General features: G+C 36.7%; 2 protein-coding genes across 6 annotated transcripts; both read right to left on the bottom strand.

Moving 5' to 3' along the window:
• Positions 1 to 158: 158 nt before the first annotated feature.
• LOC121797917 (phospholipid-transporting ATPase 2-like) lies at positions 159 to 12,372 on the bottom strand. Of its 5 annotated transcripts, none has more exons than XM_042196694.1 (25): positions 12,187 to 12,372; positions 11,412 to 11,650; positions 10,853 to 11,066; positions 10,186 to 10,302; positions 9,939 to 10,031; positions 9,690 to 9,864; positions 8,793 to 8,959; positions 8,356 to 8,460; positions 8,039 to 8,136; positions 7,804 to 7,946; positions 7,440 to 7,536; positions 7,187 to 7,296; positions 6,617 to 6,781; positions 5,737 to 5,891; positions 5,540 to 5,620; positions 5,298 to 5,418; positions 3,950 to 4,056; positions 3,747 to 3,881; positions 2,868 to 3,021; positions 2,223 to 2,340; positions 1,962 to 2,135; positions 1,777 to 1,828; positions 1,474 to 1,601; positions 1,030 to 1,180; positions 159 to 840 (listed from the first exon to the last, which is right to left on the bottom strand). In XM_042196694.1, the coding sequence occupies exons 2-25, from the start codon at positions 11,534 to 11,536 to the stop codon at positions 535 to 537; spliced, it is 3,291 nt and encodes a 1,096-aa protein (XP_042052628.1). In that variant the 5' UTR covers positions 11,537 to 11,650; positions 12,187 to 12,372; the 3' UTR covers positions 159 to 534. The 5 variants fall into 5 exon arrangements, with proteins under 5 accessions (XP_042052628.1, XP_042052630.1, XP_042052629.1 ...); XM_042196696.1 differs by having other exon boundaries at positions 3,747 to 3,878; positions 12,187 to 12,371; XM_042196695.1 differs by lacking the exon at positions 12,187 to 12,372 and adding an exon at positions 11,742 to 11,770.
• A 639-nt stretch (positions 12,373 to 13,011) lies between these two features.
• LOC121801508 (3-isopropylmalate dehydrogenase, chloroplastic-like) lies at positions 13,012 to 16,227 on the bottom strand. Its single transcript, XM_042201011.1, has 11 exons — positions 15,973 to 16,227; positions 15,754 to 15,883; positions 15,521 to 15,632; positions 15,057 to 15,132; positions 14,868 to 14,956; positions 14,535 to 14,621; positions 14,090 to 14,206; positions 13,893 to 14,000; positions 13,734 to 13,787; positions 13,503 to 13,655; positions 13,012 to 13,345 (listed from the first exon to the last, which is right to left on the bottom strand). The coding sequence occupies exons 1-11, from the start codon at positions 16,187 to 16,189 to the stop codon at positions 13,271 to 13,273; spliced, it is 1,218 nt and encodes a 405-aa protein (XP_042056945.1). The 5' UTR covers positions 16,190 to 16,227; the 3' UTR covers positions 13,012 to 13,270.
• Positions 16,228 to 18,214: the final 1,987 nt, after the last annotated feature.

Raw genomic sequence — 18,214 nt, 5'->3', positions numbered from 1 at the left:
TCCCACACTATGAAAAATGGAATCAGAGGGGCTTAGGAGACCTCAAATCCATTATAAACGTGACTATAATCAACATATCATCAAAGAGTAGAACAATTAAACATATTGATACATCCAAAGGTAGTTTGCATGGATATTATAGACAAATATTTAGGTAATTAAGATACATGAATACTTTGCATTTATAAATAAAAGAAAAAAGGACAAGTGTTTGTTGTTGATTTAAAGGTGTTCCAAGAAAAAAGTTATATGCAGACATTTATCTACATAATTTGATTGGAACTGGGCTTTGAGAATAATGTAATCTCATCTACCATCTTATATGCTAGAGTTTTAATTTCTAAGGTATAGAACGAAATATACACTAATAATGATCTCTTATAAGCTATAAATCCAATAAAGTGAGCCATTGTATTTAAAAATTCTGGACTCAAATAATTGCTCCTAAGCTAACCAACAGAAATGTACTATGATGTGTCTCAATGGTAACTAACTCTCTATGCTTGCATATGCCTCCTTGAAGAATGATAAACCTCAGTTATCCTTTCTTGTATGAGTAGAATGGGGCGGGGACTGTGACTGGACAGAATCGAGCCTCTGTGTGGGTCCGGCAGAGCGTCTGGTGGCACTAGGGGATTCTGACAAGAGGGGTTCATATACAGAGTCAGTGGGAATATCTTTGTCCAAGGAGGATCTGGACTTAGGCTCTATGATTCCCGATGACAGGATAGGCCCTCCCAAACGTTCAGACTGCTGGAGCAAGTTGATTCTGCTCGGCCTATACGTATATCTTAAGTACTTCAGTGCCAGAACAGGGCACATTCCTGTTGCTACGATGAGCTGAAATAGAAATTAGGCATTCGGTTAGCATATATGAGAGAGTTCAGGCAATCTGACAAAATAACACAATTGGTTATTGAAGATTAGCATGCAAAATGGTATGTGAAATAGTGTTTAGGCGCATTGTAAAATTGTAGTCTATATTTTTAACAGCAGTAAAGAAACACTAGAATGTAGAAGATGACTCACAATCATTGTAATCCAGTAAGACGGCTGCTCGCACAAGCGAAACATTATTGTGTACATTCCTGATGTTGGGATGGAACTAACAATCCAGTTGATGGCATAAAAACCAACAAGATTGCCCCAGATTGCCAGGTGTTGGAAAATTGTAAAAGAACTATAACAACCAGAGAGAATTTGGGTCAGTCAAAGCTCAAATATAGTCAGTGTCAGTTAGCATGATGGTAATTTACAAACTATACAGCCAATTTTTTGGTTAGACAACTTAAAATTGGAAATGGTCAACTCTACAAGCTTGCTTAGCAGGGAAAGAAAATAAAGTGTAAGTATGTGTGTGGGGTGGGGGGATAGTAAGGTCAGTGAAGAACGCAGAATTTTTTTTCATGCTCACTATCAGCACAGTTTTTTGTAAGTACGCATAAACAAGAGCAAGAGAAATAAACTGCTCACTTGGTCTCCAAAGCAACGACAAATGCTTGCAACCAAATGCATCCAGAAACTGCAACCATTGCTACCTCCTCCATCACACTTTTCTCAAAAGCATAGGAATGTATGGTGATGACGAAAACGACAATTGCCTAGAGAATCATATAGTATCAAGTACTCATTATTAAGCAAAGATGAAACTTCCGCATACTAATGTATAGGTTAGAAAACAGATATATTTCATAAGGCGAGTAGTTGGTCTAATAGTACTCATCATTATATAAGAAAAAGAAGAGGGAAAAGACATCAAATTCAAAAGAAACTCACATGGAAAAGGGACCGCCCAAACCATCCAGCAAATGTGCTTGGGTTAAGAAGTCTGTTTCAGTTTTAGTTCGGTCAGCCAAGGTACAAGAAGCAAGCAATGTTAAAACAGAAAATTCAGAAGTCATTTAACTGCAAGTGCAATTGGAAACAAATGGAATATCTTTTAAGATAGTAATGAAGCGAACCTTCCTGACTGGCAATCAAATAGTATCTGGGGATGCTGCATTACAGTTCTTTCACTAAGATCTTTGTCGAGAACACTGAACAGAACTGGAACACTAGTGTAAAACACATTATAAGCCATCAAGCTGACTGTGTTGAAAAGACTGGTTCCTGAGACGCCTGAAATGAAAGAGAAACTGGAAGATTGTACTGTTAGCACACAAGTAAATCATATACTCATATGCTCCTCAATTGAGTGTATGTGAGGAAGTTAAACAACTTACAAAATCTGGATGAAACATATCAGAAACGACTTGTAGAAAGAATATTGGGAAAGAAATGCAGTTCGGTTGTATGAATAGCGCCCATGCACAAGTATCAGTCTTTTCAAAAATCTGAATTCTGCACGTGAAGAATATGGGGGGTATAACAAATTATAGTAAGAACATATATTAATTACTGTGAGTGACGTAAGTCCACAAAGATAAAAATTTATGAAGTATTACTAGAATGAAAGTACAGAAACATAACTTTCGATCCGAATTCAAGCAAAAGCACAATTGATTCTTAAAGGAAAGACAACTCAATTTCTGAAGAGCAAAGATTTGAAATATTTTAGAAGTACAATGCACGAGTACATTTGAGTAGCATAACCCAGATTATGAACAAAACATATAGTCTAATTACACTTTAGAGCTATATCAGGACGTGCTTATTAAAAGGATTCTGCAAAAGCCAAATAGATTTTGTTTCAGTACTGACAAACATACGTGGAGGTCTCATATGTTTAAAAGTAAGTCAGAGTAGAAGGGCAAAAAGATACACCTAGCTCTCATCAGAAAATACAATATTGGCTCAGTAAATCATGTACTAGCTATGTTATTTAACCCATCAAACAAATGCAGGAAATATATTAACAAATATCTTACTTCCAATGCTATAATCAGCTGCTCTGGCTGCCTGCAGTCCTTCTCTTCCACTTATGCCAACCCCTATGTCAGCTTGTTGAATCATCCTCACATCATTCCCACCATCCCCAATGGCCAGAGTTCTGTAATCACATAACTTCAAAAGTTCCACAAGCTGAAAAAAATGAATTTCAGTGATACATATAAGGGATATGTATGTACAGCCAAATGGTTCTTCCAGTTAGAAAGAAAAACTAATCTTAAGGGAAATGTTTGTACAGAATATTAGATGACCAAATAAAAACTCCCCCCTGTGTCAACTGAAAACCAACCTGTACAAATGATTTTTGTCTGCTCTACGACTGTCATAAAAATAAGCAGTAATGTAATACAGTAGTAAATGAAAACCATGAACATGAAATAAGCATGAATAATGTAAAGAAAGCATTAATGTATGTGAATGATACACAAATAAGCATGGTTAATAATTTATATGGGGGAAAAATGTTATTATAACCACCCCTTATATACATTATATTTCTTTCTCAGGGTTCGAAAAATGGACGGAAAAGCAGCACACTTTTTGTATATTCACAAGGGATACGTAGCACACAATAAACAAGACGACAGACACCAACGTTTGCCATTTATAGCAACAGCATATAGGTTCTAATACTTTCTAAGACTATTAAAACTACATTGTTAGACAGAGCTTTCTTGCCCAGAACATAATTTTGGGAAAGTATGGAAATTCCAGAATAATCACTAGCGATAGAGGCTTGGAGATGCCCTTTCCATGGTATTTCATGTATTCCATGTCATAAAAGAATCCAAGCATATAGTTAACCATAATATTATCCTCCAGATGCAGAAACTAGCTACAAGAGTTAAGTCAGACACCTGTGCCTTTTGTGATGGAGTAACACGACAGCAAATAGCTGTCCTTGACAAAATTGCAAGTTCTGTGAATGGTTTACGATAATGCTTGAGGGCAATTTCAAGAGCCCAGCCATCAACAACAAAAGCTACATCCTGCTACAATAAAAACTAAGTGGTCAAAGATTGCAGTTAATCTAGTTTCAGAAAAAATGGAAAAATCGTACCTTGGATTCAGACTCTGTTATTCTCGTAGTTAGCAAAACTCTGTCCAAGCTCCTACATACTTCATCCTCAGTTTTCCCATCAATAATCAGAATCTGACCTTTAGGCTCTGTTAATGATGCACAAAAGTAGTTTGAAACACGATTTAGTAGAATAACAAAAAAAAAGCTATAGTTATAGAAGCATCAGGTACAAAAGGTCCAGCAGAAGGCTGAGACAACAAACGAATTCTTAAGAGAATACTATTAATGTGAACTCTTGGATATGAAGCATCAGATTCAGAAGGTCTACATGTCTCAGAAGAACAACAGATGCTAGTTAAGCGAGTAAAGTTGAAGAGCCATTTGGTGCTTGTTAATCACAAGCAGAAGCAATTTAGTCCACTGCATAGTTCTTTTTCTATATGTTGTTGTACTGTAACTGCTTCCCTCAAGTATAACCTCAGAAAACATGAATGACCTATCAGGCAAGACTAATTTTCTTAATCAAATCACTAAGTGTCTTTTACACACTCCCTGAAAGGAAAAAATGTATTAAAAGGATAAAAGAAAGATTCCTGGTATCAGAGATGCTATAACCTTTATTGTTCTCCTATGACTAATTCATGCAGAATTAAAAACTTATCCTTTAATGGTTTATGATAAGCAAAGTACACAGGAATACTTTTGTTCTAACTCTTGGTACATAACTGAAAAAGGGATGAGAGTTCCTATAATCTCCATTTCAGAAGGTAACCAAGAGAAACAAAGGAGAAGAACAAGAAGGCTCATTTGTTTTCTAAAGGGTGTCGAAAATTCCAAACAAAAGTCCAAAAAGTTAATTAACAACTCTGGTGTAAAAATTGGCAGAATCAGAGGGATATAAAGTTCTTCCTACTATCTTTTAGAAGCAAGTTGCTTCTTCTTAAGCCCAAAGAAATAGACATGATGTGTGCAGTATAGAAAAAAATGTGTTTGTAATTGGCAATCTGTAAATACTAGAAAGGGGTTACTGATACGATTTATGCATATGAATTTTGTGTCAGATGGACAATTGAGATAATGTTGTATGAGTTTGCTCAAGTTTTCTTTGCATATATTAACCATAGCAAGAATGAATCAATGCCGAATTGGAGAACTCCACAGACAGCCAATAGGCCTCTAGGAATATCAATATTTATAGTAACCTCTAACATATTTCCAGAAGGTCTCCGCCAGTTTTAACAATTCCTGCAATAACCTTAAGTATACCCCTGATTTTTTCCCAAACTTCAGAGAGTTGTCTTTGCATAGCTCACATGATCTATCTGTTGAACTGTTCATAATAAACCATATCACGGTAGAAATATGTGAAGATCTGAAAAAAGATAACCTGGGGACACAAAATTGCAAGAAAGAGCAATTTGTATAGCTGTGCTCATCTTGTCCCCAGTCAGCATCCAAAAATTTATTCCAGCTTTCCTAAGAATTTCTATTGTCTCGGGAACACCCTCCTGCATCATTATCAAAAAGTGCAGGTAAAACATCTTGTTCAACGGAGTAGATAGGTTTGTGGAAAATGGAAATACATATATGACCCTTAAATTGTAAGGGGTCAAGAGCAGACATTGTCACCTGTAGACGATCCTCTATGGCAGCTACACCAAGGATCTCAAAATCACGCTCTAATCTTTGGCAGACTTCAGCTACTCTTCGCTGCAAAATAGAGTAAAAATAGACAATTGACTTAACGTAGAACGTCGGAAATCGTGAGCAAAAATAGGAACCTAAGAAAATGAAAAAGGAAAACTGAAAGTAGTGTCTAGTTTTACCTCTCTATCTACTAGAGTACTATTAGCCTCTTTAAACATTGAGGTCCACTCTTGATATTCATCCTCCTCTAATTTGCGCCAAGCAAGGCACAATGTTCTCAGACCCATTTGAGCATACTGTTCTACAGCTTCGGCAAAAGTCCTAACCTGTTGCCCTGACACAATCTGTCTGTCAGTATTAAATAAGATTCCTTCCTCCTGAAAAAATAAATAAATTAAACATGGACCATGGGCAATGCCAAAATCTAAGATGTCCATGGGAGAAAGACTATAAATTGGAAGATACAGATCAAATGAATCCAACATATAGTGCAGATATGCCAAGAAGCTTATAGAACGGTAAAAGAGAGCAAACCAATCTTAGCGTGCGAGCAATATGATGGATATTTACAGAAAATTAAGAAACAGAGATCGATTAGAGATGAAAAGTACTCGGTTCATGTTGAAAGAAACATGTTTTTTTATAACTTCCATTATTTATATTAAATGCCCATAACCGCTTTCACAGATTTATACACTGTATCTGGACCAGGTTCCTATAGCCAAAGCCATCAAGACACGGAAATGAACCTTTTACATGAATATAGCCTTGAATACAGATCAAATGAATCCGTTCTTGGTATCAGTTCTATCAAGAAGATCGATATAAGTCAGTATGATAAAATAATAGGGAGATTGTAGAAATTTTAAATTATTGTGAGAAGATGGCTATTCTAAACTTTTTGTAAAGAATGGGAAACTAAGCACTGATATAAATTCTATGCATAATTTCAGCGCTAAAAGGGCTGGAATTCCTATACCAAGAAACACAAAGTTTCCCCCAGCAATACTGTAGCCAATAGAACCGAAATAGTACCCATGGAAGTAAGAATGAGATTACCAGAATAGGTAAGAGGAAGAATAGTTTCATCTGCTCCTTTTGACAAGATGAAAAGTTCCCCGCTTTGGCATTCCCTAACCACCACAGACATTCTTTTCCTGTCAGATGTGAACTCCAGAGTGTCAAGTACTTCATATTGCATTGGAGATGCATTGAAGTTAATATCTGCAGTCAAGAAAGTTTATAAGCGTCTCATACACAAATTAAGTTTATAGGTTTTGACAACTGTAGTACATCAATCCAATTGAGTTTTAATTTAAAATAGGAAATATAATCAACTCATGTTCAAGTTCAACTGTCCCAATAATCTCTTACAAATTGTACACTGGAAGTAGAATGCAACCACTTTCCTGACCTCAAGGTGACTACATAACAAGGTTCAAAAAACATAATTTTTCTTAAATGTGTGTTCACTACGGCTAAAGTAAATTTGATATATACATAATATGCATATATATGTGTGTGTGTATCAGTACGTGTCTACATGTTTGCTACAGATGATCATGGAGGCCAGGTAGCAGGCCCTTCAAGCCCGTCACCCATCCATCCCCTGATATCATCTAAGCTTACCAAGAATATTTCCGTTTTTATTCTCCAAAACCATGCGCAAACGAGCAGAAGCACATACAAGGGCTTCTTCATCTTGGGATAGTGCCTTGTATGAAATTGTCCCACTTTTGCTGTACAGAGTCGCAGAAAAAAGTAGGCCAGATATCACTAGAGGATAAAATAATTCTTCATACCAGATAAAAAAAGAAATAGTTGTTCTTTTTTGTGTGTGTATCATTCCAGCAAGAATTAACATATAAATTGCAATTGCTACCTTCGTACAGGAATTACAGTATTGCATATTGCCATAACTTTGAGAAATAGAATGACATCAGCAGACCCAGTGGATGCAGCATTAAGCAGCTGTGCATCTGTATAGCACAGGATCTGGGTATAAATATAAGCTACATTATGAATTAAACTAGTGAAACACCAGGCATCAGCCAATTAAGATGTTTGCTTTAGCTGACACTACGGAATCATGAATCTCTCTTACATTTTTTTGTTATGGAACTAAACCTGGATACACATTATGATGGCATCTCAAGACTTATCCATCTATTTTAGTAATCCTTAATCCAAGATAATGTATTCCAAATGAGTTATGATTAATGCATGAGGAGATTTGCAAGACTGACCTGTCAAGGCATCCCCACTCTCATTCCCATAGAATCTCCCACTTATGCAGCATCTTTTGAAGATCATTTTGTTTTCAGTAAGAGTTCCTGTCTTATCTGTCAATATATACTCAACTTGTCCCAAGTCCTCACTGATTGCTTGGCTGTCAACAATAAGAAAACAATAAGTAAATGAGACTTGCATGCAGTGTACAATCAGGCAACAGTAGTTATGAGAGAATTCTCAGTTTCTTACTTAGCTGCATTGGACCGAATCCCTGTTTCTGGATCAACCATCTCGACATCCCAATCGATAAATTTGGCATACAAGCTTTTAGCTAGATCTAAGGACACCTGCAACAAAGGCCATTCAACATTCCTCATATATGTTATCGAGACATGCAACACATGTAGAAATTCACATAATGAAACACATTTATTCTTTCTAGTTCCTTTCAAGCATAAGCTTTAGACATAAGCATCCCTGAGGAATAAGTTTAACTGCACGACATCAGAAAACTGATCGGAAGACATGGAAATAAGATGCGATGACCAGATAACTCAAAAGCTTACCTTTATGGATATAGGAATCATGATGGAGCAAAGTAATTCAAATCGAAGCGGGATGACCAGAAGCTCATACCAAGGACCTTCTTTTGGATATTGGACGTACCATAGCTACAAGGGATGGATCAAAAGATGTTTACATCAGATGCAAAAAAGAACCAAAGCATGTCAAAGGAACAGATTTAAGCACACTATAACAAACTATTAATTCTCATAGTTATATAGATACAATTACTTGAACAAAGCTTCACCAACGCAGATAAATTCTAGTATAACATTATTATAAAACAAAACTTCACCCTAAAACATATTACTACTATAATATTTGCTTCCACAAAGACATTCTTGCAGGATTCCCATTAACGTTAACATTCTCTTGCACATTGAACTAATAAATTAAGATCAGGAGCAAGAATGAATTGACAAGCTTTATAGAGATATACCTTCCTCCCTTGTTTGTCCTTAAAAACATTTCCAGCTATGCCCAGAACAATGACGACAACTATCTGGAAAACGAAAACTGCTCCAGTCAATTTGTCAATCATGGCATCTACAGCTGTAAGCTTTGGTTCAGCTATACCCCTACACATGCCCAGCTTGGTTTGATTGCCTGAAATAAAAAAATAGATGGAGCATTGCAGCTTGCAAAAAAAATGTACAGGAAAGAACTTAAGAGCTATGACCTTGGAACATACTATAATACTAGTGAAAGTTCAGGTTTGTGCCCAGAGAAGAACAATGAAAACAAAGCATAAGTGAATCACAAATCTAAAAAATGTGTATTTATTTAGAAGTATGCAGAAGCTCCCTTCTCGCCATTGGCAAAGCCGAAGAGATGTTGAAATTTTATGTACAGTGTACCAAAAGCATGTCATGTCATCTTTTAAAATATGGGGCCAGTCAACGCCACTAGACCCAAGGAACCCACTATATTTGCATATACTTTCGGGAATTTTAACTGTTTATCTTCAATATTGATAGACTTGATAAGATTTAAAAACAAAGACAGAGACTTTATAGCCAAAAACATTACTCAAGTAAACAAAAGTTGACATAAAAATGTTCCTTGAATTGTAAAATACTAGTTTTCTAGCATGTCCTTGTAAAGATGTTTAAGTCATAATAAAGAGGAAAGACTCTAGAAAACTGCTCAATGGACTACAGTAATGAACACTAACCATAGCTACTTCAGCTATGTTTTATCAGTTCCAATGATGTCACCAGAAAGACGACCTTTTGTACTATTTGTCATCAATAGAGAAAGGGTATAATTCAAGAAAATGAAACAAGTATAAGAATATTGGCTTTAGGATTAGATGCATGAAGGTTTACAAACTTACCGGTGTATACAGCAACTCCACATGCCCACTCTGTGTTCCTTAAGTAGCATGATTGAAGAAGTGTGTTTTTTATTGTCAAGGGAAAAATATCATTATCGAGAAATGGAGGAAACAGTCGCATGTTTGCATCAAACCTCCTAATATCTTTATTGGGACTGGGACACTCAATTACACCCTGGCACATTAACAAGAATAAAATTATGTGTACGATATTGTAAATAAACAATTCAAAACATACAAATGTCTTGCCTTGATCTTGTGCAACAAGTCAACATCTATTCCCATGCAAGCAGAAGGTATTGATCGTGTCTTTAGGTCAGTTTCACCATCTAGTGCTGCTGTCTAGAAGACAAACACATCATTATCATCTACACATTAGGTGAACATACACATTCTGTCCTCAGACTGATGAACATCATCATTTATTATAACTTAGACAATAAATCCAAACACCTCATGATAAACAAATTAATCTAAATGTAGAGAGGGGGGTTACCTCCACATAGCAAAACCCTTGTGGATCAGCCGTGCCAAGTAACAAAAGATCACAAGGAACTTCGTCATTTTCACGGAGCCATACTATGTTTCCGATACAAATGTCTTGAGCTTGAATCTAAGGAAACAAAAAAAATCACCAAAATGAGAAAGTCGGAGGGATAAAGACAGAAAACGAAAAGACAATCATATAAGTTGAGAAATCAAGAAGCAACAGTGACCTCTAAAAATTCATGTTATACATGACCGCCGAGACCTGTTGGACACATGATATGAATTGACTGCAAGCAGTTTCTACAAGTAATTGCATAATAAAAACACTAAATGTTTTACGCCAACATGGCATGACCAGAGCACTCTTAATGTTGCCTAATGCTTTTATGTATATGCATAATGTTGAACAGGTATTCTCCATATACATTACAAACATTTCTGGTGTGATAAGTATACTATAACCAACAAGAGCGCTGCAATACTGAGGATGTGAACAGCCCACTACCCCCCGGTTTTAAAAAAAACCATCCACCCGTTTAACATTCCTGATAAAACCATATTTTGGAGATCTAGAATGAGCACCCACCTCACTCAATTCAAAACAAATTCTAGATAGAACTGTACAATAATACCATAGTAGAACAGAAAAGCAAATCAGATGGCAGTTTACGCACCAGCTTTCTGATTCCCTGCCTTACAATCCAAATTTCTTTTTCATTTGCTTTCTTATCCAAGAGATATCTATTGTAATCATCCCATGCTTCTTTACTTGAAGAGACTGCAAATATCAATATAAGAGGACCCCAAGTACTTGCAGGATTCACAGGAGTGATGAGGGACCAGAGTTGAAGGCAAGCAATCAACAGAAAGTATTGATTCATAAAGCGGCTGCAAATAAAAGATAGAGCTCACATTATGGATTAAAGAATACAACACTTAATACAGATGCTGGTGCTGCCAATAGAGATGATTGTACACATTGAGTCCACAAAGATAAATCCATGAACGTGGTCTCAGTTGGTCAGGACTTGCTGATTATAGCCAATAAAACATAGCAGGAAAAGAAAAGGAAAAAGAAAAATATAGTTCTTAGCAGTGACTGAAATACTACATAACCGGCTAAGAATTATACATGTTCATGCCGGGGTTTGACCTCTCCACACTAAAGACCAATAATAGATCAAGTTGAAAGCAGTAGTACACAGATTTTATAGAGGCGATATAAATGCTAACCTGAATTGTTCCCATAGATTTTTGGGGAGAAAATTTAATATGGTATACTTTCTATTTGATATACGATTGTCACAGTAGATATCTTTTGCTAGGTTGTCATCATTTATGTATACATATCGCTTCATGATCAACTTAATTGCAGGTGTCAAAGTAACACCGGCTCACAGCAACCCAGGCATTAACCACAGGGACACTCAGTGTGCAGTGATTGTGCTATGAATTTCAGAAATTTGTACACCCTGCAATATGTTTAAACTCTTATTAGCACTAGCACAATAAGTCTACTAAAAACATAACGCATATGGATGAAAATAAATCAGCACAAACAACCGAATATTGCTTAGAAAAAGTTGAGGATCCAGATAAGTCCTCCCAAAACGATTGAATGATCATGATATGGACAGAGCAGGGTCAATAAACATGATTAGCCTAAATAAAATTCACTATCTGTAGATGCCTAACTGTGTTAAAAACGTGTTTGTCTGGACAGTTAGATGCCCAAACATTGGAAAATTCTTCAAAATCGCAAATTGCTTGAGCGAGGCTCGAATTAAACGAATTTAGAGGATCGCATTCACTAAAATAAAAGAACAAAAGAAAGATTAAATATGTCAATGCTCGATCGTTTAACCAATAGAAAGGAGTGAAATCTGACGACGCATTCGCTATTTCCACTTAATCAACGCGGCGGGGAAGAAGGTGTGCCGATGAAAGGGGATCAACGGTGGGTATATACTCGTATAAATCAAGCAATTGAGTGATATAGGGTTCTTACCTGTTTCGAACTGTATTAAGAAAGCAGAAACTCTGTTCAGCTCTGAATGCTCTCCTCTTTTCTACCGTTGGAAAAATCAATAGAAGCTAACGAAGAGGAATTCATTCGTTTCAGAGAAATGAGGAAGAAGACGATGTTCCAGAATGATGATGAATATTTTGCTTGCATTAGATTACGTGAAAAATGGAATATACGAATTTTGAGAACAAATATACTCATTAATAGAAAAATGTGTAAAATTGGAGAAGCAGTTTAATAATGTGTAGATTAAGGCAAGTCTCAATGTTTTTCGATAGTTATTTTTTGGAACAAATAACTCTTGATGTTTTTTGTTAATATTTTTTGAAATAAGTCTTGATATTAATTTATTGACATGCATGCCCTTGTATCAGCTCAATTTTCTTTTATTTTGATTTGAAGCACTCAATTTTCTACCTTTATTTTGTTTTACAAAAATGTCAGAAGCATTAATTACTTTGATTATTACTACTACTATTATTATACATTTTGCTTTATCTTAACTTCTTTATAATAATTTTTTTTAACTTTTATTTTTATAAAGATTGAATCTACTCTGCCTTACCAGTCAGCCAAAATTTTCTAGTAAATTTATCTTTCTGCGAGAAATGTTTAATTTTCTACTAATAATATCAGTTTTCTTTTCTATCTCACACTTTACCGTACAAACTATTTTTCATGAACGAAAATAATAAAACTGATTTTATAATTTGTCATTCAATTTGACTATGTTTTTTCGTTTTGGCTGGAATTTTAATTACTCCATATCGATAGAAATTCTTCTTTAGAAAATGGAGTAGAAGTTAGTTGAAGAATGTAGTAACCATCGCATTTGAATAGCTACAAAACGTCCACATTTAAACAAAATACAACAATACATGTTACTACAATTGATAATTTAAGACCACACTCTTATTCCAACAATTATCCTTTCTGCTACAGTTTAATATCGCCTCAGTTTAAATCTCTAGAAAATAGAAAGAAAAACCCTCAAATTGCATAAGAGTTCCATGGAAATGGCGAGATAAGACGGTCCGTTCAAGGGTTATCTGGCCAAGACGACTTCTCATACGGGAGTGGCGACTTTACTATCTATCGACTTCATAACTTGTTCACCCATCTCCTTGCAACCCACCAGTTTCTGGAATCGAAAGAATTCGAGAGTCATGAACAGGAAAGATTAAACTCTCAATGATCACTTGGTTAAGTTTTTTGCATTTTCAGTAGTAAGAATGTAAAACCAGAGGCAATACAGAATTAAAAAAAAAAAAAAACTGAACTCCATCAAAGAGATGTACCTGTCCAGCTGAGTATATATCACCCGTACGATATCCTCTGTCTAGAGTGTCTAAGACAGCAGCCTCAATCCTACGGGCAGCCTTCTCCTCTCCAAGACCATATCTCAAAAGCATGGCTGCACTCAACACTGTTGCCAATGGATTTGCTTTGTCCTGAAATATTTTACGGTTAACCCCAGATAACAATAAAAGATAAGGTACGGTAGTCTTATCACGGAAGCTATGACAAACCTGCCCAGCAATATCAGGAGCAGAACCATGTATTGGTTCGAACAACCCAGGTCCCTACATATCAAGTTTACAAATGTTAAATGTATAAAAAGAGGAAACACAGTTTGCTTTTACTAATATTGTTAGTTATTTAATGAAGGAAGATCATTTATCTCATACCGATTCACCTATGCTTGCGGATGGAAGCATCCCTATGCTACCAGTGATCATTGATGCTTCATCAGATAAAATATCGCCAAATATGTTATTTGTAACAATAGTGTCAAACTGCAATGACAATGTAGGCTTATATTAAGGGTTTATTATCGTCTTCTGATAATCATAAATCTAACACAGGGAAATCCAAAGATGTGGACCTGCTTTGGGTTTCGGACAAGCTGCATGGCTGCATTGTCAACATACATGTGTGAGAGTTCAACATCCGGGTATTCTGAGGATAAGGCCGTGACTCTTTTTCTCCATAGCATGGAAGCCTGGCCATTACAAAATTACACAGGCACATTGAATATATATGAAGCACAGTTGAAACCAAAGCAATAATTTTCATGAAGTGATGCATGTTTATTACAACGAAAATTTCAAGATTTAGCGAAGCACGTTGATTTCATGTAGAAGCATTGGTAGGAGCTGGAACACAAAGCATGTGACTGAAAAACATGTTAACCCACCAACTGACCGATAAAGAGATCAGGCGTAATAAAAAATTTCTCTGGTTGGTACCAGTGCATGATCATACTCCACTAGACAACTAGTTTCTCTTCTCTAAGCATGTGAAATATTGAATCAAAACGAGTCAATTACCTCCAAAACGTTAGCTTTATCAACAGAACAAAGTTTTCCACTACGTTTTCGAGCAGTTTCAAATGCAACCCGAGCAATGCGATCAATCTGAAAAATAGCATTCATATAGCAGAAAGATTAGTTATATTCTGAATTAAAAAAGAATTACTCAATATAAATCGCACAATGTTGTAAATATTCATTGAAATAAGTAGTAGTCAAGTTTCAGAAAGTGAATACTAATGGGAGTAATAGAAAATGTATTCTGAAGGAAGTACAAGATATGTTGTTGCCAGCAGCGGATGTTTCATCATTCACTTTAACCGTGTCAACTAAGGTTCCTTAGAAGACTACCTCATGACTGCTGTACACCTCAGTGTTGAATCCAATGTCTTCACCATTTTCATTTGTACTAAAACCCCTTGGCTTGCCAAAATAAATGCCTAATCAAATGATATACAATGAAAATAACTGTACCATCAAAATGATATCAAAGAAATATATTTCATAATCAAGTAGTATTAAGACCATTCGACAACTAACCTCCAGTAAGTTCCCTTACCACCATCAAATCCACACCCTCAGCAACATCTTTCTTCAAAGTTGAAGCATCCACTAACTGATACACAAGCAAAGTTGACCATTAAATAAACTCCCAATACAGAGAAACATCAAATTAAATGTAGTAACATTGTAACAATATGGCCCAAGAAAATTGCAGCATATCCATTTTCTTGCTTCCAATTCAATTTGTGGTTGGTTTGTTTTTCTTTCTTTTTTCAGCCCAAAATTACAACTTAAGCATGTTAAAGAAACCATAACCTTGAAACTTGCCATAGAAATGAAGCCCAATCACAGCACATAAACTCGACAGAATACATCCTACATCCATCTAACCTTGTCTGTGTAGCTTAGTCATCAATAATAATCATCGCGAAACTACCAGAAATCTCAAATTTATTCAGAATAGTAAAGTAAAACCATCAGCCTCGGCTCGAACATTTTACCTGAGGCAAAACAGTAGCTGGCCTCAAGTTCGCAAAAACCTTAAGACCCGCCCGAAGCTGAAGCAGCCCTGTCTCAGGCTTCAAATGCTTCTCATTGTTATCCCATTTATACCTTCACATCAAGTTCACAAAATTAAGCAATTCAAAACCATAACTAAAAATAACAGATAACCCAAGTTCAAAATCATCGTAGCTTCTCATCTTCACTAAAATAATAATCATAACGTTTTTACCCTCCAATAGCCCCAAGAAGAACAGCATCAGAATCCTTTGCAGTCGAAAGGGTCTCTTCCGGCAAGGGCGCTCCGGTCAAATCCAAGGCGGCGCCGCCAACCGGAACCTCCTTGAACTTAAACTCGAATCCTGCCATTAAGTTCTTCTCAGTACCAAATTAATTTGAGAGGGAGAGATGACTCATTTCAATTGAACTCGGTTGCAATTTTGTTTTCGACCTTCAAGGGAGGCGACGAGCTGGAGGGCACTCTTAGCAACGGAGATGACTTCAGGGCCAATGCCGTCGCCGGAGAGGAGGGTGATGTTGTAGCTCTTGGATGGCGCGGCAGCGGAGCAGCGGACAGTGGAGAATCTAGGGACACGTTTGGAGGCGGGCTTGGAGTGAAGCAGCAGAGGAGCGAAGGGTTTGCAGTTTAGTTGCAGAGAAGCCGCCATGATTGAGAGTGAGATTGAAGAGGAATGAATGGGTTTTAGGGGAAAATCGGGTTTATGGGGGAGTTTACACTAAATATTACGTAAATGTACCCATTTTGTTATCTATTCCACAAATGGGAAAAACGCCAACCACATTGGCGTTTTTATTAGTAAATACGCCAACGTCATTGGCGTGTTTTAAGGTAAATACGCCAACGATGATGGCGTTTTATACTTGTGCCGTATTTTGGGTGTATGCTCTCGGATTGTAATTACGATTAAACACGCCAACTTGGTTGGCGTGTATAAATAAAAAAACGCATTTGTAAATGGCGTGTTTTCTTTGTTGAAACGCCGAACATATTGACGTTTTGTAAAAGACGCCAACCGGAGTGGCGTATTTACTTAATCATGAAAAACGCCATTCTGAGTGGCGTGTTTAATCAGACTGATATACCAGGCGTTCCTCCCCCAAATCGCGAAAACCTCACAACACACAGCCTTCGCGATTTCTCCAGCTGCGCGCCTTCTCTCCGTGATTTCGGCCTACATTAATCAATCGGTGCTATTCTCCCCCAAATTCATCTATTTTATTCGGTTAGTATGCTTACCTTTTACATAATTATAGTAATTGGTGGATAGCTAGGGTTTGTAATGGGTTGTGAATTGAGTAGAAATATTATGCATTTTGGATTGGTTGAATGATATTATTGTTGATTATTATGTTGGATTGTGTTGGGTTTAAGTTAATTTGTGTATAAATTTGATTATAAGCCTAAACCCTAGGGTTTTTATAGCTAAAAAATTGGGCAAATTGTTTTGATTTATGTGGGTTTTGGTTGATTAGTTTAGATTGTTAAATTTGTTTAGGTTAGGCAAAATTGAAATTGGTAGGTTGGGCGAATTGTTAATTGAAATTGTTAATTTTGTGTAGGTGAATTGGTTTATGATTTTGAATGTGCAATGTTGTGTAACTTGCTTATTTGATGTTGGTGTTCAATTTTGTGATATTGGATTAAATTGTATCTAATTATTGAAATGGTTTATGGTTGGTTATTGTTGAATTTGGTTTATGAAATTGGATTAAATGTTATGGTTGGTTATTGTTGAATTTGAATTATGTAGGTAAATTATGGCATCATCTTCAACCTCTCGTCGTCGGCTTGCATGTGGTCCTGCGGATCCATCTGTATTATATTTTCAGAGACAACACGTCTCTAACAACATATGGGCAGGAGTTCCATCCGAAGATGTACGCTGCCGACGATTTGAAGGAAAAATTTGGGATGTTCCCATCCAGCAACATGTCTTGACAATAGTGGACCAGATGGGGTTTGGGGGTATGTTAAGGTGTGGTAAACCAAAAGAAATTGACCACCATCTTATCACAGCTCTGATTGAACGTTGGAGGCCAGAGACTCACACGTTTCACTTTCCAGTCGGTGAAGCGACTGTGACACTGGAAGACGTGGAGGTCTTATGGGGCCTGAAAGTTGATGGAGAGGCTCTGACAACTTACATCCCCCCGACGGACGCGGGATATTGGACGGACAGGTGTATGGATTTTCTAGGATTCATACCGGAAGCATCCGAGTTGAAGGAAATGGCTTTTAAGCAGACGAGCTTATCGACCAATTGAGGATTGAGCTGTCTAATGACCACGAACACTACATATATGCTCAGCGGGCTCGTATCTATTGTCTGCTATTACTTGGTGGTCTGATGATCCCCAACGCCACCGGAAATAAAATTCCGTTCTTCTACCTACACTTTTTCATGGATATAGAACGGTGTTCTACATATAGCTGGGGTGGGGCGACGCTTGCTTGCTTGTACCACAATTTGTGTGAAGCGGCCGTTGGTCAGAGGACGGATGTAGGGGGAGCCTTAACTCTATTACAACTTTGGGCTTGGGAGAGAATCCCAAATATTAGACCGAGGATGCTAGATCCCGTGCATACAGACTATCTACCATGTGCAAGCGCGTAAGTTGTTCATTAATTGCGTTTTTAAACTTAATGTTCATCAATTTTCGTGTTCTTCGCT

This window comes from Salvia splendens, chromosome 4 (genome assembly GCF_004379255.2).
Source record: "Salvia splendens isolate huo1 chromosome 4, SspV2, whole genome shotgun sequence".
NCBI classification, from domain to species: Eukaryota; Viridiplantae; Streptophyta; class Magnoliopsida; order Lamiales; family Lamiaceae; genus Salvia; species Salvia splendens.
The sequence above is the reverse complement of the archived record's forward strand: the minus strand, read 5'-3'. Positions and strand labels throughout refer to the sequence as shown.